Source organism: Magnolia sinica, chromosome 15 (genome assembly GCF_029962835.1).
Source record: "Magnolia sinica isolate HGM2019 chromosome 15, MsV1, whole genome shotgun sequence".
NCBI lineage: Eukaryota > Viridiplantae > Streptophyta > Magnoliopsida > Magnoliales > Magnoliaceae > Magnolia > Magnolia sinica.
In genome coordinates, this window is record NC_080587.1 from 56220617 (window position 1) to 56239765 (window position 19149).

Sequence of the window (19149 nt, forward strand, 5' to 3'; positions counted from 1 at the left end):
TTGTTCACAACCCCAAGTGTAGGGTCACGATGTAGTAATAATCTCGGTAAGACTAAGGTCGAATCCACAAGAACTGATCTTATGCATTTCTGAAATTAACTAGAAGTATAACTAGAAAAAGATGTAAAACTAATTCTGAAGTGATTGTGAGCGTAATTGTGAATTAAGTAATTAAAATAAAGAATTTAAAGGTGGAAACTAGGGTGTCAAGGATCCACTTGTACTGATCAGGGAGCCCTCTTACTTGATTCAAGTAACACAATTAGAATTGGAGTCCTATCCTATCTAATTGAAAAATATATCAATAAAACCAAATTTGAACTTCCATTGACCTAATTCTTAATGAAGGAGAACTATGATAATTGGTAGGGATTCCATCACCAAACCATGCACGGGAGACAATGACAAACAACAAGATTTACCAATCCCATAATATCAAATCAGGAAAAGAAGATACTCAAAGCTATTGCAGATCTACTGTAATTTGAGTCACAATAAACCATTAAAAACTGAAAGTATTCCTTAAATATCAAATTAGAATCCATGGAGTTCAACATAAATATGAATTAAAGCAATAGAAACATCTCATCATGCTACAAGCTTCACCTCTTAGCCCTAGCTAAGAGGTTTAGCCAACCATAGAGATGATTGGAACAAAGTCTCTTAAGAAAAGTATGAAAACAACTAAAGAAGGAGAAGAAAAACTGTTGGCGATGGCTTCTCTACCATTTTGCCCCACTCCTTAAACCTTAGAAGATGCTTATGAACATCCTAAGGAGTCCTATTTATAGTTGTGGAACTCCAACTTTCGCACCTAGTTGGAAAACTCTAGAAGCCGCCTCAAATTGACATAGTTTGCTAAAATAGACTTCACTCTGTGCAGCTTTTAAAAATAGACTTCACTCTACGCAATTTCACAAAATGACTCAGAGTTTCATAATATGCTTTTTCAGGACAATTTCATGATTTCTTTCTTCACTTCAAATCTTTAATTCTCTTCATTCTTCACTTGATTTTCTTGGATCTTTGGCATGTGAACTCTTCAATCTTGGTCTTCTAAGATCCATCCCTTGCCTTGGTGATTCTTAAGCATCAAATCCATGCTTTTAGCACCCTTTTCAATCTAAGCTCTTAAATTCACTTTGCAAGACAAACATGAGTAAAATAGAACATTAAGCATTATCATGTTCATAAACCAAGATATAAATGGGGGATAATATGCAATATTTGACCCTCAACACATTTGCTCCACTAATTTTCAAATTTCACCTGCATGCTTAGCGACATATTCTAAATATAATCTAGACCTGTTGTAACACTTCTCTGAAGAGCATCCTGAATCTTTCAAAGCTTTTGAAGAAACAAATTTTTCGTTGGATATTTATTTCTGAAAAATAACTTCATGCAGTCATAGTAAACTCTAAGAAAACTATGAACATCATCAGCTCTTCTCCAATCACCTTTACTAGGTAACCAAGATATGCTTTATCACAAACTGCAAATTCTGAGGACACAATTTTCAACTCAACTGGCGCATACAACATTTCATATGTTAAATTCCAACAGGTGAACACATCTAACTTTAATATTTTTTGAGTTCCAACATGTAAACATTGGAGTATGTCATTCTACATACTAAGTCTTGGTGGTAACCCCTGTATACTTCACAGTCTCTCTTATGTTCTCAATCGTGTCATCAATTATTTTTAGTCTCTCTTGCACAATTAGATTCAGAATATAAGCACAACATCTCACTTGAAAATTTTTTCCTCCAAAATAAAAATTCTCTACTGTCTTGAATTGGCTCCGTAAAAAAGAAATCATAGCATTATTTGTAGATGCATTATCTAATGTGATTGAAGATATCCTACTTTTGATACCCCACTCCTGAGGACAATTGTATAGGCAGTCTGAAATAACCAAACCAGTATAAATAGGAGAAAGGTGACGAAAGTTTAAAATTGTCTTACGTAGATTCCAATCTGCATCCACATAGTATGCAGTTAGCGACATGTACCCCTTCCTTTGGTTTGATGTCGTCCACAAGTCTTAAGTAAAACTTATACGTGAGATTGATGACATAATGGTTTTCATCTTTGTCTTCTCATTCATATACACCTTCATGCATTTTCTTTTCACCATAACCTGCGAACACTTCTTAAATCTTGGATTCAAGTATCTATTGTATTCGCTAAAAACTCCGCTCTCTATAAATCTAAATGGTTTCTCTTCAACAATAATTATTCTTGCAAACTACTCTTTTAGTTTGTCTTTTATAAAATTATAAGTGATGAGAACAGCTTGCATGTCGAAGTTTCTTTCTCCAGATGAGGCAAATGAGAGCAATTGTTGGCCTGAATGTGAGATTTTTAGATTCTTAGCACAATCAATAGTATCTTTGTGATAATGTGAAGTTGATCCCCTAGAATGCTTTGCAAATGTTGACTTGCAATGCTTACATCTAACTTTTATAACACGATTCGAACCTTCTTTCACCTCAACCTCTTCAAAATCGTCCCAAACTACTGATATATATTTTTTTCCCTTTATTTGATGTATCTAAATTTAAGTTTCTCTCATCTCGTTCTACATCAACAACTAGAGGGGATGTGGCAGATGCACTAACACCAGGGGTAGTAGGGACATCCTCATTAGCCATCTTTAAATATAAAAATAAGAAAACACGCGTAAGATATGTGAAATTCAAAGGTGTGATTGTAATATGTGATTTGTAAGTAGGCATTTTCTAATGTTTCCTAACTTTTAATTTCACTTTTATCCCATTTAGTAATATATCATGTACTCTACTCACACAATTTATATGCGAGTCGAAAACTCGGCAGCATCTCCCCATAATTCTCCAAATATATGTAAAAATTCTCTACTGTTTGAGTGTCATCGCCATTATCTGTTATTCACATATGGGAGGCAGTCAACCAATTGAGAACCATATATTTAGAGAATAAATTGGATTGATACATCGAATCTCGAACTCTATGTAAATTGTGTAAGCAACATTAAGGTACATGATATATTACCAAACTGTCCAACTTGGACAATTTAAGAATTCATATATATATATCAAACTAATAATTGATTTGAATATAATTTATTTTATATGAATTCTTAAACGTGTAAGTAGATTATTAAATTCATCTGTCAAGTGTCAAGTGAAATCGCTCTAAAACTAATTGATTTGTGTTTAATTGAAGTATACAACTACAAATCATATATTAAATATAGGATTTGTAGTTGTATACTTGAATTAAGCATAAATTAAATTCAAGTAATCAAATACAACTATACATAAGTTTAGAATTTCTCACGTAATCTCAAATTCAACTACTCAAGTAATCAAAAATCATATCCTATCCAAGTAAATTACTTTAATAAAACACAAATAAATAACTTGAAGTAATCAAGAATCATATCCAATCTAAGTAAAATACTTCAATAAAACACAAATTAATTACTTTAATCCAAGTGTCATACTAAGGTGAAACACAAATCCAACGCAAACCAACCCAACGTTGACCCAACCCAACCTAACCCGACGCTGACCCAACCTTGACTAAACCCAACATTACCCAACCCGACCCTGACCCAACTCGATGCAACCTGACCTAAACCCTAATCCAACCTGATGCTGACCCAACCCTGGCCCGACCCGACGCAACCCAACCCACACGCTGACTTAACTCAATGTAACCCGACCTAAACCCTGACCCAACCCGACGCAACCCTGACCCAACTCGATTGCATTAAAAAAATAGAAATATTTACCTTACCTAGCTTGAAGGAGAGTAGATAGTAGAGAGACTGAGAGAGAAAGAGAGGTGGGGTCTGCTGGATTTTTGCTTGGAAGTCGGACCGCTCGCACAGTCACTCGGCTCGAGTAGGGTAGCAAAAGGAAAAGACAAGAGGGGGAAAGTAAAGAGGTTTAGATAGGATTTAAAGTTTCAAGTTTAAACTTTTTAAAAAAAATTATATATATATATATATATATATATATATATATATATATATATATAATATTAATATATTTCGAGTTAGTCAAGTCCGAGTTGGGTTCGAGCTTTGTTTCGAGTCGAGTCGATTCGAGCCTAACCAAGTTCGAACTCGACTCGATTTTATTAGAGATATAGTTATTTGTGCTCGGCCTGATTCGAACCTTTTTACGAGTCAAGTTAGATCGAGCTTAAACGAGTCAATTCGAGCGAGTTTATCGAGCTAGCTCAACTCATGTACAACTCTATAAATGAGCGTATTGATCGCGATCACATGGCATGTGATAATTTATCCTCCTAAAGACATGTGTAAGGGTCTGGCATTAATAATGGAATGCCCCTAAGGAAGATTAACCAAAGATCTATTCAAGTGCGAGTACGACTCTATATGTGCCAAACATGTATTGTCACCATGTGACGGTTTTCTATTGAACCACGTTAGGGTGCCAAAATGATAGATTCGAGAATACAAATGTCAGCATGATTCAAGATCTATTCAAGTGCGAGTACGACTCTATATGTGCCAAACATGTATTGTCACCATGTGACGGTTTTCTATTGAACCACGTTAGGGTGCCAAAATGATAGATTCGAGAATACAAATGTCAGCATGATTCAAAACTTTTATGGCCTCCGAGGAGTTTTTAACGGTCAATCACCATTGGTCCGCTAGAGATTTGTATCTGATTCATTTTTAGGACCCTACCCTAAAATGAGCTAGCATAATGGATGAAGGACGCAAATATATAATACATGCATCAAGGTAGGCCCCATGGTCTGGGCCACACCTAATCCGCTCCCAGGGATGGGCGGATGTGGATGACATATAACTCAATCTGCAATAGTGTATTGAGTAAACTTTGTGGGGTCCAATGCTATATAGTTATCTTATCCATGCTGTTCATCCATTTTATCGACTCATTTTAGGGTATGAGCCAGAATTTGAAGTATAACCAGAGGTTAAATGGACAACACCACATGGGAGAGTGAGGATAAATGCCTAGGTTCCAAAGTGAGGTTTATATGTCTTCCAATCTACTCACAAGGTCGCACAGACATTGTTGAAGGAAAAACATAAACATCTGCTTATCCAAAACTTCCATGGTTCTCTTAAAGTTTTCAAAGGTAGGCATTAAATTACCACAGTTTCTGTGGTGTTGTTTACTTGAGCTTTGGACATGCTTCAATTTTGGGCTCATGGTCTAAAATTAGCTAGAGAAATTAGATGGCCGACGCGGATAAGACACGTGCGTCAAGGTACGCTGCAGGGTAGTACCAATCCGCGTGCGAGTTGCGAAAAGCCTTTCCAAGGAGCTTACGCAACGAAAGCTAAGTGGGGCCACCGTAATGTTTGTGAGAAATCCATCCGTTCATCCGTTTTCAAAATCATGTTTAGGACATAAGCCAAAAATGAAGGAAATCCAAAACTCAAGTGCGCCGGATGACAAAGGATTGAACGTCCACTGTTGAAAACAACTGTGGGGCCACAGAAGTTTTGGATCAGGCTAATTTTTTTTATTATTTTTTTTCAGTTCATGCAAGTAGGGATGAACTCATGAACGGTATGGATGGCAAATAAACATCCTAATGAACCCTAGGGAGATTTCAACGGCAGAGATTTACCTACCCGCGTTTTTCTGGGCAGCAATTTAGGGTGGATCCTCGGGAGCGGATTGGGCCTTACGCGGGTAAGGCCCAATGGGTGGGACGCGGATTGCGTCCTACTCCCGCCCGGGCAGGGCTCTGTTGGGCCTACCGTGATGTAAGTGCTTTATCCACTCCATTGATCATTTTTGTCGGATCATTTTAAGTATGATCCTAAAAATGAGGCAGGTCAAGGGCTTAAGTGGACTACAAAGTGGGGATTGAATGTCCGCCATTAAAAACTTTTTGAGAGCCCGAGAAGTTTCAGATCAAGCTGATATTTGTGTTTTCACTTCATCCATGTATGCATGACCGTATGAATAGGTTGGATGGTAAAAAAACATCGCCATGGCCCTTAGAAAGGTTTCAACGTTGAGTGTCATTATCATTGCAGCTTCCTTTTGTATGGTCCACTGGAACTTTGAACCTACCTCATTTTTTGATTCATATCTTAAAATGATCTGAGAAAAGCGATGAATGGATTGGATTAAACACTTACATCATGGTGGGCCTCACAGAGCCCAGAACGGGTGGGTGTTACTCTCACCGTAGGGCCACCTTGACAATGTGTTATATATCCACGCTGTAAATCTATTTATCCAACTCATTTTAAGATGCGGTCCCAAAAATTAAGTAAATTCAAATCTCAGGTGAACCACATTAGAGGAAACAGTAATACTTGAGTTCCTCACCATTAAAATTTTCAAAGTCACGTCCTAAGGTTTTCCTAATGTTTATTTATCATCCAACCTTCTATGAAGGGAAAATACAAAGATCAGCTTCTTCCAAAACTTTTGTGACCCCTTTTCTCATTGCTTCCAACCATGTAGTTCATATGAAATTTGGACCTTCTTAAGGTTGGGATTACTTCCTAAAATGAAATGAAACATGGAAGGATGACATAAATATACAAAAGAAATACATCAATATAACTCCAGGTGTACACAAATCGAGCTAGCTTGGTTAGCTCGCTCGAATCGACTTGAAAAAGCTTGATTTAACTCGGTTTGAAGCTGAGTTCGGGCTGAGTCGAGCTAACCTGGTTGGGAGATGTCGGCCAGCGTTCGGCGGGAGAAAAACGCCGCGCGTGCAAATTCTGAGAGAATCTCTACAAGGTGTCACATCAATCAATCAATCCCATCAATCCCATCATGTCAAGTACATATCACCTTTCACCCTTTCCCAAGCAACCCCCAAAGTCAAAAAGTTCTTACACCACCCATACCCTTTCTTACAACTTTTGCCAAAAAGTCAAAAAGCCTCTTACACACCCATCCCTCTCTCTCCCATCCATCACCCCATCACCCCATCACCCATCTCTCTCTCTCTCTCTCTCTCTCACTCCCTCTCTCTCTCTCTCCCTTACAAGTCTCTCTCATTTTCAACTCTCTCTTAAGCAAAAAAATTCATACATATGAGCCTCTCCCATTTCCTTCCAAGCTACATGTGTGGCCCACCTTCCCATCCTTAGATCTCTCACTCAACCATCCATTTCTCATCTTCCTCCATCAAAGAGAAGCATAAGGAGCTAAGGAAGCCAAGGGAGCAAGAAGATCAAGTGGTGGGTGCTTTGATAGGGTAGTTTTTGATGTTTTTAAGAAGGGTCAAGTGAGGCCAACTGATCAATGGTTTGGATCTCACTTTGAACCCTAAGATGTGGCCGATGGCTCACTTGGATCATCATAATCATTCCATGATGGGGCCATTCTCCATGGACCCCATCATGATGTTTATTTTCTTGCATATTTAGGGTCATCTAGACCGTCTAATTTAGTGGAGAAGGGATCTCCACCGTTGGATTTAATTTGAATGGGCCCACATGTGATGGGACCCACTTGATGTATGATTTAGTGCAAGGGAGCGCCCATAGTGTCGGGGTCCCTCCATCACGCGGGTCTCACTCTCTATCTCTCTCCCTTTTTTTCTTTTTTTTTTTGGTGATGATAATGAGATCGTGTGGCCCACTTGAATGGACCCCACCATTAAGCATGTACTTGATCCCAATCCATTTGTAGGTGGGGGCCCACTTTTCATATAGGTTGTGACCACCATCCATCATTTGGTGGCCCACCTGAACAGGGCCCACCTTAAAGTGTTATGCATCACTGTGACGCTGGACGTTTTAGGGAAACAAAAATATTAGCTTGATTTACAAGCTTTTTGGGTGGACCACTTGTTCAGGTCCCACCTTGATGCATGTGTTCAATCCAAGCCGCCCAACCTTTTCCTCAGACTATTTTAGGTGTTGAGCCGAGAAATGAGGTTGATCCGAGTATCTGGTGGGCCATAACGTTAAAAACGGTAATTTTCAACTTCCAAATTTGTTTAAAATTTCTAACGCGTCAGGACATGTCCAATATTGGGCTCGATGGACTTGTGATAGTCTGTAGAGACCAATGGCTGGGGTGGATTTAGATGATGCGGGCCGCACACTCGAAAAACTGCAAGAAAACGCGTTTTAAAAAAAATAAAAATAAATGGGCAGCAATGTTACTGCTGCCATTGTCAGTAGTGCAGGCAGCGCCTGCTACTGCGTGTGATGGGCGGGCGGTCAGCAACCCACGGCTCTAGCCGTGGGCCCCACCATGATGCATATCTGTCATCTAACCCGTTCATTGGGTGAGCCACTCCCTGAAGTGGGCCCACTCAAAAAAATCAGCCTGATCTAAAGCTTAGGTGGCCCACACCGTAGGAAACAGTGGGAATAAATGTCTGCCCTTGGAACCCCTTTTCTGGGCCACAAACGTTTTGGATCAACATGAAATTTATTTTTACCCTTCACCTAGGTCCATGCGACCTTACCAACGGTTTGGATGGAATGTAAACATTATGGTGGGCCCCACATGGAGCCCACTATGATAATTGTACGGGAAGCCCATTTGATATCTGTACGGTGGGGCCACTGAGATGTCAGTGCGGTGGAGCCCACTGTGATATTTTTGTGTGCTCGTGCGTGCGTGTGCGGGTGTGTACGTGTGAGTATATATATTTATATATATACACTATATATATATAAAATATTATATTATATATAATATTGTATGATGTATATATAAATTATATATTATAGTATATTATATATAATATACTGGTGGTTGAGGCCCACTTTGATATATATATGTAAGGCCCATGGGTCGAGGCCCATTTGATGCATTAGGGGCCGATGGGTCGAGGCCCATTAAGATGTAATGGGGCCAATGGGTTGAGGCCCATTTGATATACATATGGGGCCCAATTGGTGTGGCCCATTTGATACTCATAAGGCCCATAAGATTAGGCCCATTTGATGCATTCTAAGGCCCACGGGTTATGGCCCATTGCAATGCACATAAGGCCCATTGGTGCGGCCCATTGATGTGGCCCACTTGATGAATATGAGGCCCATATGATACGACCCATTTAATATATTGAAGGCCCAATGGGATATACCTAAGGTCCATTGTAATGTGTAATCCCAACATGATTTATGTAATGACGTTTATGACGGGCTGTACCTTGGGAGCAATGGCGGTTTGACGTCCCCATTGCAAGTATAGTGTTGGTTAAATGTCCGTATTATGACTTCCCCTAGGGCCCATACGTGTAATGTGTAGGCCGTCTAGGCCCATCTTTGTTATGCATATCATCCATCCTATATAACATGATTAGTTCCATGATTCATGATCATATGCATCATACGTATGCTTGATATGAGAAATGACTGATTATAGCATATGCCTTCAGGCAGATTGTTTAGGGGCTCCCGTACAGGGGGTGTTGCCCTACATGAGCGCACGATACGCGTAGGATTGTTGTATGGTGGATAGTGTGATTCATGCATTCGCATTGTGTGATATGGTTCTGTACGCCCTAGCGACATCGGGCGTAGCCTTCACAGGCGTATCGTGGTTGGCGGGATTGGATACAGAAAATCTTGTTCTACATGGGGTGCGATAGATATCCACAGGTGAAAGTCCCTAAACCCTTATGGTACCAAGAGGTTGCTCAACGTCTAGGCCGAGTGGGTGCATGAGCGCGAGGCCGATTAGCAGACGGTTGCGCTTTCCACGTGTCGTGGTCGGTTGGAAGGGGGTGCGGCCTTACCCCCCGAGAGGAGGGGGCGCTAGGCTGAGTCTGACCGGCTCGAGGAATGAGTCCGCTATTGATGAGCCGAGCCCGATATTGGCGGGAGGATAGTGAGGTCTTTTCCACTCACCTTATTGTGCGCGATGGGGCGGCAATCGGCTTGGAGTGTATTAGACCCGGTGATATCCCGAGAGTGAGTTGTATTGATGTGGACTTAGATGAGGATTTGTATGCTTGAGTTGCATTTTACATTGCATGGCCTTGGTATGGCCGACATCATTCTTTGCACCGCATTGCCTTGGTACGGCTAATGGTATTCTTGACATTCATCAGCATGTTCCGCATTACTCTGATACTGCATAACTGCATTACCACCTTAAGCATACACTTTCACCACTCTCTAAGCTTTATATAATCTTATGCACGACCGTTACGTGCAGGTGACGTTGGATCACAGCAGCGCTGAGGTTTGGGCGCGTGGCAGATCATTTTGGAGTTTTGTTCATCTTCATTGTATTTCCCTTATGCTCATTGTACTTGTAAAGTTTTTTATTACAGTGGAAATGTAATTGAGTATTTAGTTGTTGTTTGTGGGTTATGCCTTTGGTTATGCTTCTTACGAATCAAACTGATGATGAAAATCCTCCTTGTAGCATCCCAGGATCGGAACCTGGCGAATGGGCGCTGGGAGCCCTTTTCTCATTGCTTCCAACCATGTAGTTCATATGAAATTTGGACCTTCTTAAGGTTGGGATTACTTCCTAAAATGAAATGAAACATGGAAGGATGACATAAATATACAAAAGAAATACATCAATATAACTCCAGGTGTACACAAATCGAGCTAGCTTGGTTAGCTCGCTCGAATCGACTTGAAAAAGCTTGATTTAACTCGGTTTGAAGCTGAGTTCGGGCTGAGTCGAGCTAATTTTTTGAGCTCAAAAATGAGTTCGAGTCGAGTTTGAGCTAGCCCCAACTTGACTCGACTCAGATCGAACTCAACTCGAATCAAACTCAGATTGTACCAGTTCGATGACTCAGTTACTTTGATATTAATGTTGCTCACCAAGTGTTTGATGAAATTATTCAAAGAAGTGTGGCTGGTGGCAAGGTAGGTATTTATATGAAACCAACACCCCTTTTTTTTCTTAATTTTTACTTGCTTACACGGTATTTGATAAAATACCTATAAAACCATGGCTCTTGTCTCAAATACAGCAAGATTTTGAAGGTGAAATCCAGGTGTTTATGAAAATATAGCAATGGCGAACTCGGCTTGATCTTCGTTCGAACTGGCCCGAGCTGTTGACCGAACCGAGCCAAGCTGGCCAGATAGGCTCGAGGACTGAGTCGAGCCGAGTTGAGTTCGAGCCGAGGTCAGCTAGTGGCCAACCCGAGGTCAGTTGAGGCCAGCTCGACTCTATTCAACTCTGTGTACACCCCTAAACATAACCTCTGCACTGTTGGGAATCCCTAGCTGCATGGCTACCGTGGTATATGTGACTTATATCCACACCTTCCATCAATTTTGAAAGCTCATTTTAAGACATTATCTCAAAAACAAAAAAAAAAACATATCTAAAATCATAAGTAAAACATACCTTCCATCCATTTTGAAAGCTCATTTTAAAGCATTATCTCAAAAAATAATGCTGATTCAAAATATCAAGTAGACCGTGCCCAAAGGAAACAGTTGTGATTGAATACCAAGGCCCACTGGAAATGTTTATTTGCTATCCAATCTATTGATAAAATCACAAATACATGAATTAAGTGACGACACAAATATCAGCTTGATCCAAAACTTTCATGGCTTTATAAAAAGTTTTTAATAATTAATTACCATTGTTTCCTGTATTATGGTCCAACTGAGATTTGGATCAAATTCATTTTTGAATCATGCCCTAACATTAGTTTTTAAAAGGGACGGACGGCGTGGATATAAGGCACGTTCATCACGGTGGGCCCACGGTCAAAGATCCCACCGACCTCGGTAGATCTGGGATCCACCGAAGCCGCGCCCGTTTTCCTGTTGCGCGGCCAACTGGAGCTACATTAGGTGTACCCCAGATACAATGTAGTGGGTGGGACCCTGACTGTGGGTTCTACTGTAATGTATGTGGGTACATCCACACCGTCCATATGTATTAAAGGCTCATTTTAGGACGTAAACCCCCCGAAAAAAGCAGTTCCAAATCCTGAATGGACCATAGTACATGAAACAGTGGTGAAAGATCATTAAAAATTCTTGTGGGCCACACAAGCAATCATGATGATATTTATGTGATCTCTTCGTTTGGGTGTTTGTGACCTTATCAAGAGGTTGGATGTACTTAAATTTCTTTTAATGGTGGGATTGAATCATGACTTTAGTGTGGTCCACCTAAGATTTGAGTCAGCTTCATTTTTGGTATCATGCCCTAAAATGAGCTGTCAAAATGGTTGGACGGTGTAGATTTAAGGTATATATATCACTGTAAGCCCCACAGTCAGTGGTCCCGCCCACTTTGTATCCCGTGTATCCGGGGTCTCACCTAATCCGCTCCCATTTATAGGGCCATGTGGACCTACCTTGATGAATGTGTTTCATATCGACGCCATCCATCCGTTTTTCTTCAGCTCATTTAATTACGTTATCCCCAACTTAAGCATATAGAAATCTATAGTTGACAACGCAACTGGAAAAGTGGTGAATGACCAAGATATTTGTATTCCACAAAAGTTTTTGATCAGGCTAATCTTTGTATTTCCCCTTTATCTAGTTCTGGTTGACATTATTAATGGATTGGATGGAAAATAAGCACTACGGATCTGCTTACGGTGGGCCTTGGAAAGATTTTAATGGTGACCGTTCAATCAACATGTTTCTTGTGGTGTGCTCCACCTGAGATTCGAATATACTTATTTTTTAGAGCCTCGCACTAAAATGGTCTGGGAAAACGAATAGACGGAGTGGATATACAACATATCCGCAAGATGGGCCCTGCAGTAAGGGTAACATCCACCTACAATCATCACGGTGGGCCCCACTGTCCCAGAAAGTTCCTGCAAAATGCTTTCGCAAGGAATCCGCTTCCCGTCTGAATCATCCTGATTTTTGGGATCAAGGCAAGGGCTTCGTAATGGATGGCTCGGATTTTATGCACGTTATATGTCGCTTCTCCCACGTCGGTGAAACTGAAAGTCATCCCAGTATCTTCCTAGAGGGAGGCTGTATTTTCCAAAGCAAAAGTCCAAGGGAGCGCATCCAAATCATCGATTATTTTCTATCTCTTCCTCTCTTGGAAGCTCCCTCCGTTCTTCTTCGTCAAGGTGCCAAATAGAAATCTCAGAAATCGCAATTCATCTCCATTCAATTTCTTAACACATCCAAACAGACCTCCAAATCTTGTTTTCGGATCTCTCCGTGTGTGTGTGTGTTTATTGAATATATCTTCTCATCTCCTTCCATCGAATAAAACCCTAATTCCAATTAAAGAAAGAAAAAAACCCTAGAAATTTTGTGATTTTCTATTCATGGACGACGTTAAAGGCAAAGTCAAAGGGTTCATGAAGAAAGTCAACAATCCATTCACTTCGTCGTCTTCTGGTAAATTCAAGGGCCAGGGAAGAGTTTTAGGATCTTCCTCGGCGGGCCCTACCCATCCCATCCACGGCCGTTCCACTCCCCAATCCATCCAACCGAAACCCGATCCGAAACAGCCGTCGTCGTCCCTTCCCCGATCGAACCCCAAGTCACGATCGCCCCCGCCACGACCCACTCCTGAGCCCAATCGTCGTGAGCCTGGCAATTTCGATCCCTTTGACCCGTTTATTTCTTCTGGCAAACGGGCGCCAAATGGGACTTCTGTTTCCATTTTCCAGTGCCCTGTCTGTGGGGATTCGTTCGCATCTGAAGAAGAAGTCTCAGCACATGTAGAGAGCTGCTTGAGTTACCGCTCTGAGAATGCTGCCGTTTTGACGGAATTGCCCGACAGGCAGCCTGATATGGAATCGAGGAATGAATTGGTGGCTGGGGTTGGCGCTTTCTTGTCGGGAGAGCCGTCGGATGGGTCAGTAGATATCGTTCTTAAACTTTTGAGGAATATCATTAGGGAACCAGGCAATGACAAGTTCCGGAGGATTCGGATGAGCAATCCGAAGATAAAAGAGGCCTTGGGTGCAGCAACAGGCGGCATAGAGTTACTGGAGTGCATCGGGTTTAGGCTACAACAGGAAGGTGATGAGATGTGGGCCACGCTGGAAGCTCCATCGGAGGATCAGATCTCGTTGATCAAAGAAGCAGTGTCGTTACTTGAGTCACGGAAGGCAGAAGATTCATCTTTGGCTGTGTGTTCAATTCCAGAGGTGGTTCCCATTGAGCGAAAGAAGATCGATAGGCAGGTATACAATGCTGAGTATATTTACTATTGAAGTTTTTTATTTTTATTTCGGTGGTTTTTGTTGATTTTCTATGCTCTCAGTATTTATCTTTCTATGGAACATCTTTTTTTTTTTTTTTGTTCAAAAAATATTTTACTTCATGAATTGGCTTGTGTTTGGATGCTCAATTGCGTTAAATTGCAATAATTTAATTCAAGTAGGAACTAATGACCAAAGTGGAGGTGCCACCAATTTTAATCCTTAACGGTGAACCAGTCCCTAATTCCAATTCCATGTGTTTGAAGTTGGAATTGAAATGATGGTAATATTAATTTTTGGGCTTCCCTCATTAGTGAATAGACCAGGGTTAGCCCTGCCCTGCATTGGTCGCTTCCTCTTTATTGGAATGAGTTATTACAATTTATTTCAATTGAGCATTCAAACACAGGAACGCATGACATGCCTTTTGGATGCAGGGCATTTTTGTGCCTCCTGATTATCTACCGCACACGTGGCATATTTGTATGGTGATCTGAACCATTCATCTGGTGGACTCATCTATTGATTCACCTTTAACTAAATTTTTCTTTGATTTTACTATCTTAACCATCTAATAAATGTTCCTTTTATCACTTAACGGGAGCTGTTGCTGTCTTTTGTCTTTTAGTGTGCATTTATATGCCACCAAGTACGGGTCTAAAACTGTCTAAACACTGTGACTTTTGGACTATGGCCCAACCACTATCGGAACCACCAAATACATGGTTTCAATCTGATACATTTGTGCAACATATTCAGAATGACATGATGCATGGAATCTGCTCTGTCCAGACACACCTTTAATTATATGATACTGATATGTATATATCGCCGACATAGCTCTAATTCAGGGAAAGTTGATGGTGTAACATATAATATGTAGTATGTTTCATTAGATGTGTATGGAGACTATCGTTTTAGGAGCCCCCTGATATTATATGGAGTTTTTAAAACATCTATTATATCTATTTTATTTTCTTTCATGCTAAATTTCTTTGAAGGTGAGTATTCAGATTTTCTTTTCGAGTTGGATTGTTCTTATAAGGTTTCCTAACTTCTGTGTATGGGAAACTATAGGGTTGATGCATCAAAGTATGAATTATGTTCTGATGTGCTAGTCAAAGCAAGTGGGGCCCGTGGTTTGGTGATCCAGACTGTTGATCCGATGGACCCTGAGGTGGATGGGAGATTTCCTAAAAATCCGCTAGGTGGGAAGATCTTAACCCTTTTATCTGTGGCAAAAAATTAGATGGTTTAGAAAGTATTTTTCAACAGTCTGGAGAAAGTCCAAAAATTGTATACCTAGGATCTTTTTATCTGAGAAAATTCTGGGCATTTGCCATCCACATCGATGGTCTGGACAAACAAACTGTGGGCCCAATTTATACGGACTGGGCCCATTGACACACTGTTTTGTGGAATCCAAAAAAATGGTTTTAAAAAAGGGTGATGGAAAAACCTAATCACTATGCGTATCTGGCAAAATCACACCATTCGGATGCTTTATTTGGTTCTTTCTGTCTACATTGTTTTGTGAGTTTTTCAGTCTTTTGCTTCCTCTGTTGGTTGCTTTTGTTAATTAATTAATTAATTATTAAATACTAACCATTCAAAGTTGCAAACCCATAATAAATATGATTTATAATGACTGCTGTGGCCTTTCTTTGTAACCTGTATGTCTTGTAACTTAAGGATTGCTTGATTTATCATGTTGCCGGAAAAGTTATACTGTCCCTGAAGCACTGGGAACTTCGTTTGTAATCATCTGCTGGTTATTAGTGGTTTCTAATGGTTCTTCAGCTCATCCAATTTTTTAGGTTCGGGTCTTTTTTTCCGTTCCAGAAAGTGTTGCTGGGAAAATCGACCTGCCAGATTCTTTTTATAACCTTTCAGCTGAAGAGGTGAAAAGAGAAGCTGAATTGAGGAGAAAAAAGATGGCTGAGTCTCAACTTCTCATTCCCAAGTCATACAAAGAGAAGCAGGCAAAGGCAGCGAGGAGAAGGTATAAAGCCACTGTTATCCGTATCCAGTTTCCTGATGGTATAGTGCTCCAAGGTGTCTTTCTTCCTTGGGAGCCAACCACTGCACTCTATGAGGTTAGTTTCTTTTATCTTACTTTTCTTTTAATCTTTCTGATTGAGTTTTTTCCATTCTGCTTCTTCTTAACTTATTTCTACCGTTGTCGTAATTAGATTTTGTAGCTTTGTGTAAACAGTTTTAGTGATTTTTGTTCATTTTAAAAATGTCCAGAAAGGGTCTGTGACTCAACCTCTTGTCAACTTAGGAAAACTATTCATGATTGGGAGTTTACACATCATTTGAGATATTGATTGATATAAATGTTGGAGAGACATACCAATGATGGGAAAACGAGGTTCTGATTCTAGATTTTAAATATTGAGAAAGTGCTATTTTGGTTATAAGAAGTATTGCTGTTTTGAATTTGCTGTCTTCCTATTTGCCTCAACTCTTAAAGAATGTTGCACTGAGATAGACAGGCTTCTGCAGAAAGTGTGGTTCTTCCCTGATTGCACTTTGTAGCTTGATATTTTGGAGTGTTTATACTGAACTTCGGCACAAACATATATTATGAGGATGATATCTCACCAGCCTTCAGTTTTAGTATTTTAGCTTGTGTAATTGGTTTCTCTCATAAACAAGTCGCTCACCCATGAGATTTTGAATAGGAGTCACTGGCTCGTGTTAGGCTATTTACAGTTATATATGTTGATTAGGACCCGCGGATTGATGTTATGATCCTTTTCTCTCATACCAAATTTGGTCTCAAACTCATTCACTTCAATTTTATGGTGTACATGTAATGCATTCTAGGAGGTAATACTGCTTTTCTGCCAATCCTAGCATTGAAATCCATGCCTTGTTGATTATAACCCTTGGGTGCCAGATGACAACCTTGTAATGTTCAACGATGATAGTGTCTTGATGATGTTGGATATCCATTGACAATGGATCATGCCCATGAAGGCATTCTGGAAAAAAAGATGTCAATTTTGGTCAAAATGAAGTGCTTGGGTTTCATTCTACTCATGCATACAAGAGAGGGTCTTGAAATGTTAATGCCTCTTTGAAGGAAGTGGCTTCAATAAAATGGTGCAAATTAACCATGACATGAATCATTTTAGTGGAAGGGACAAGATCAAGTGTAGACAATGGTGACATGATGGTAGTGGGTCGCTGACTTACTGTTGCTGATAAGTCTTCAGAGGATTCAACATGGATGATTTATGAATGGCGAGAATCGAGGTGACAAGGAGATCCTCTATCCCTTTTTCTTCTCATTTTTGCATTAGTTGGTAAGATCATTGTGGGAAACACGCGACTCAGGTCAGTCTTGGCAGGCCCTCACTTCCAACTCAGGCGGGTTGACCAAGTGACTCAGATGGGTCATGTTTTTTACTTAAAAAAAATTTAAATAAATATATAATTAGAGGATTAAGGGAAATAAATGAACTTTTAAGTAAATCTTGCATCGATGGTGGACCTATCAGATTGGATGGGCTTGTTCTTCCCATCTATGAGAATTTGGTGCATCTCCCACCATGGTGGGCCCATCAAATCAATGGTCTGCATTACCCAACCACAGGTCCCATGTATACAGAATTAAAGAAGCAGGTAAATTTTAGGTTTATTGCTCTTATTTTTAATTTTAACTTGTGACCCATGTGATGATTAGACCTCCTTTGTTATCTTTTGATGAATGATGGGGATCTCATACGTGTATTTTAGTGCACAGAGACTGCTCAGGAGCTTCACATGCCATGGAAATGGACATTCTAATGATCAACTGTCCTTTTTTTTTTTTTTTTTTTTTGGTCGTAGTTTGTGAGCTCGTCATTGAAAGAGCCCAGTTTGGAGTTCGAACTATTGCAGCCACCAATGCCCAAGCGCCGTGTGATCCCACGATTTCCAAGCGCAGGAGAGCGAGCACCGACACTAGATGAAGAAGACTTGGTCCCTTCAGCTCTCATTAAGTTCAAACCCATAGAGACAGATTCCATAGTTTTCACTGGCCTATGTAATGAGCTTCTTGAAGTCAGCGAACCGCTTACAGCCACAACAGCCTTGGTTCCACCCTAGGTTCTATGTGATTCGATCTGTCAAAAAACATTGAGAAGGTTCCACTAAATTTCAGAGCCGTGTCTATGCATTAGACTTGCTGCCCATTTTCTATTTGATACTTAAGCAATGCAGCTCAGCATAAGTTTACATCATATCAGGTTAGATCATGCTGTAACTTCAGAATAAACTGTTTCTATTTCTATTGATCTGTAATATTGGATGGCTTGGAATATCTGCATAATTAAAATGTAGAAATGCATTTATTCTCCAAAATGATCTGTCAATGAGATCAAATTGGAAAAAAAAGAGTATAGAAATTCTCTCTAAATGTCCCAAAAATGTCCAATGTTGTTTTGCCCCCCCTTTTTGCTTAAATTGTATTGATTTGAGTTGAAAAATTGCTAAAATAGGAATGTGTAGTGCGATTTTGAAATCTCCACTTCGCCGAACGGACTTTGTATTATCTCCGTAATATCTGTCTCTGGACAATATGAGGTGCATTGGAATGGAATCTTAGGTGGACAAAAAGAAGTCTGTTTACTTCATCTGTTGTGGTAGATGTCGCATGTCAGGCCTATTTTTATACTATTCTTTTAGGTTTGTTTTATGTCATCTAAAGTTGTAGGCATTGCCTTATTTAGGTGGGCCCTACAGTAGGGTCGGCGATGAAGAAGAAAATTAAAAGAAAAGATCAGCCATACTAGTTGTCTCTTGCAAATGGACAGTAGCCTTGTTTGGATAGCTTATAGTGCTTATGCATCAAGAAATTATCTGCTAATGTGTCATGCCAAAAATAGCCATCTGCAACTTTCATTCTAATTACAAAAAAGAAAGTGTTTGTTTTTGAGACTATACACAAGTTTCTAAAGCCTATTTGTATTTATAATTTAAAGTCATTAACAAGAGGAGACAACAAAAAACTCCAAAGGGCAATCAAAGTGGTTTTTGAGTG

At 40.0% G+C, this 19149-nt stretch overlaps 1 protein-coding gene across 1 annotated transcript; it reads left to right on the top strand.

The window, feature by feature from the left end:
- The first annotated feature begins 12753 nt into the window (after positions 1-12753).
- On the top strand, positions 12754-18740 carry LOC131227042 (plant UBX domain-containing protein 2). Its single transcript, XM_058222736.1, has 3 exons — positions 12754-14099; positions 15935-16213; positions 17958-18740. The coding sequence occupies exons 1-3, from the start codon at positions 13233-13235 to the stop codon at positions 18213-18215; spliced, it is 1404 nt and encodes a 467-aa protein (XP_058078719.1). The 5' UTR covers positions 12754-13232; the 3' UTR covers positions 18216-18740.
- Positions 18741-19149: the final 409 nt, after the last annotated feature.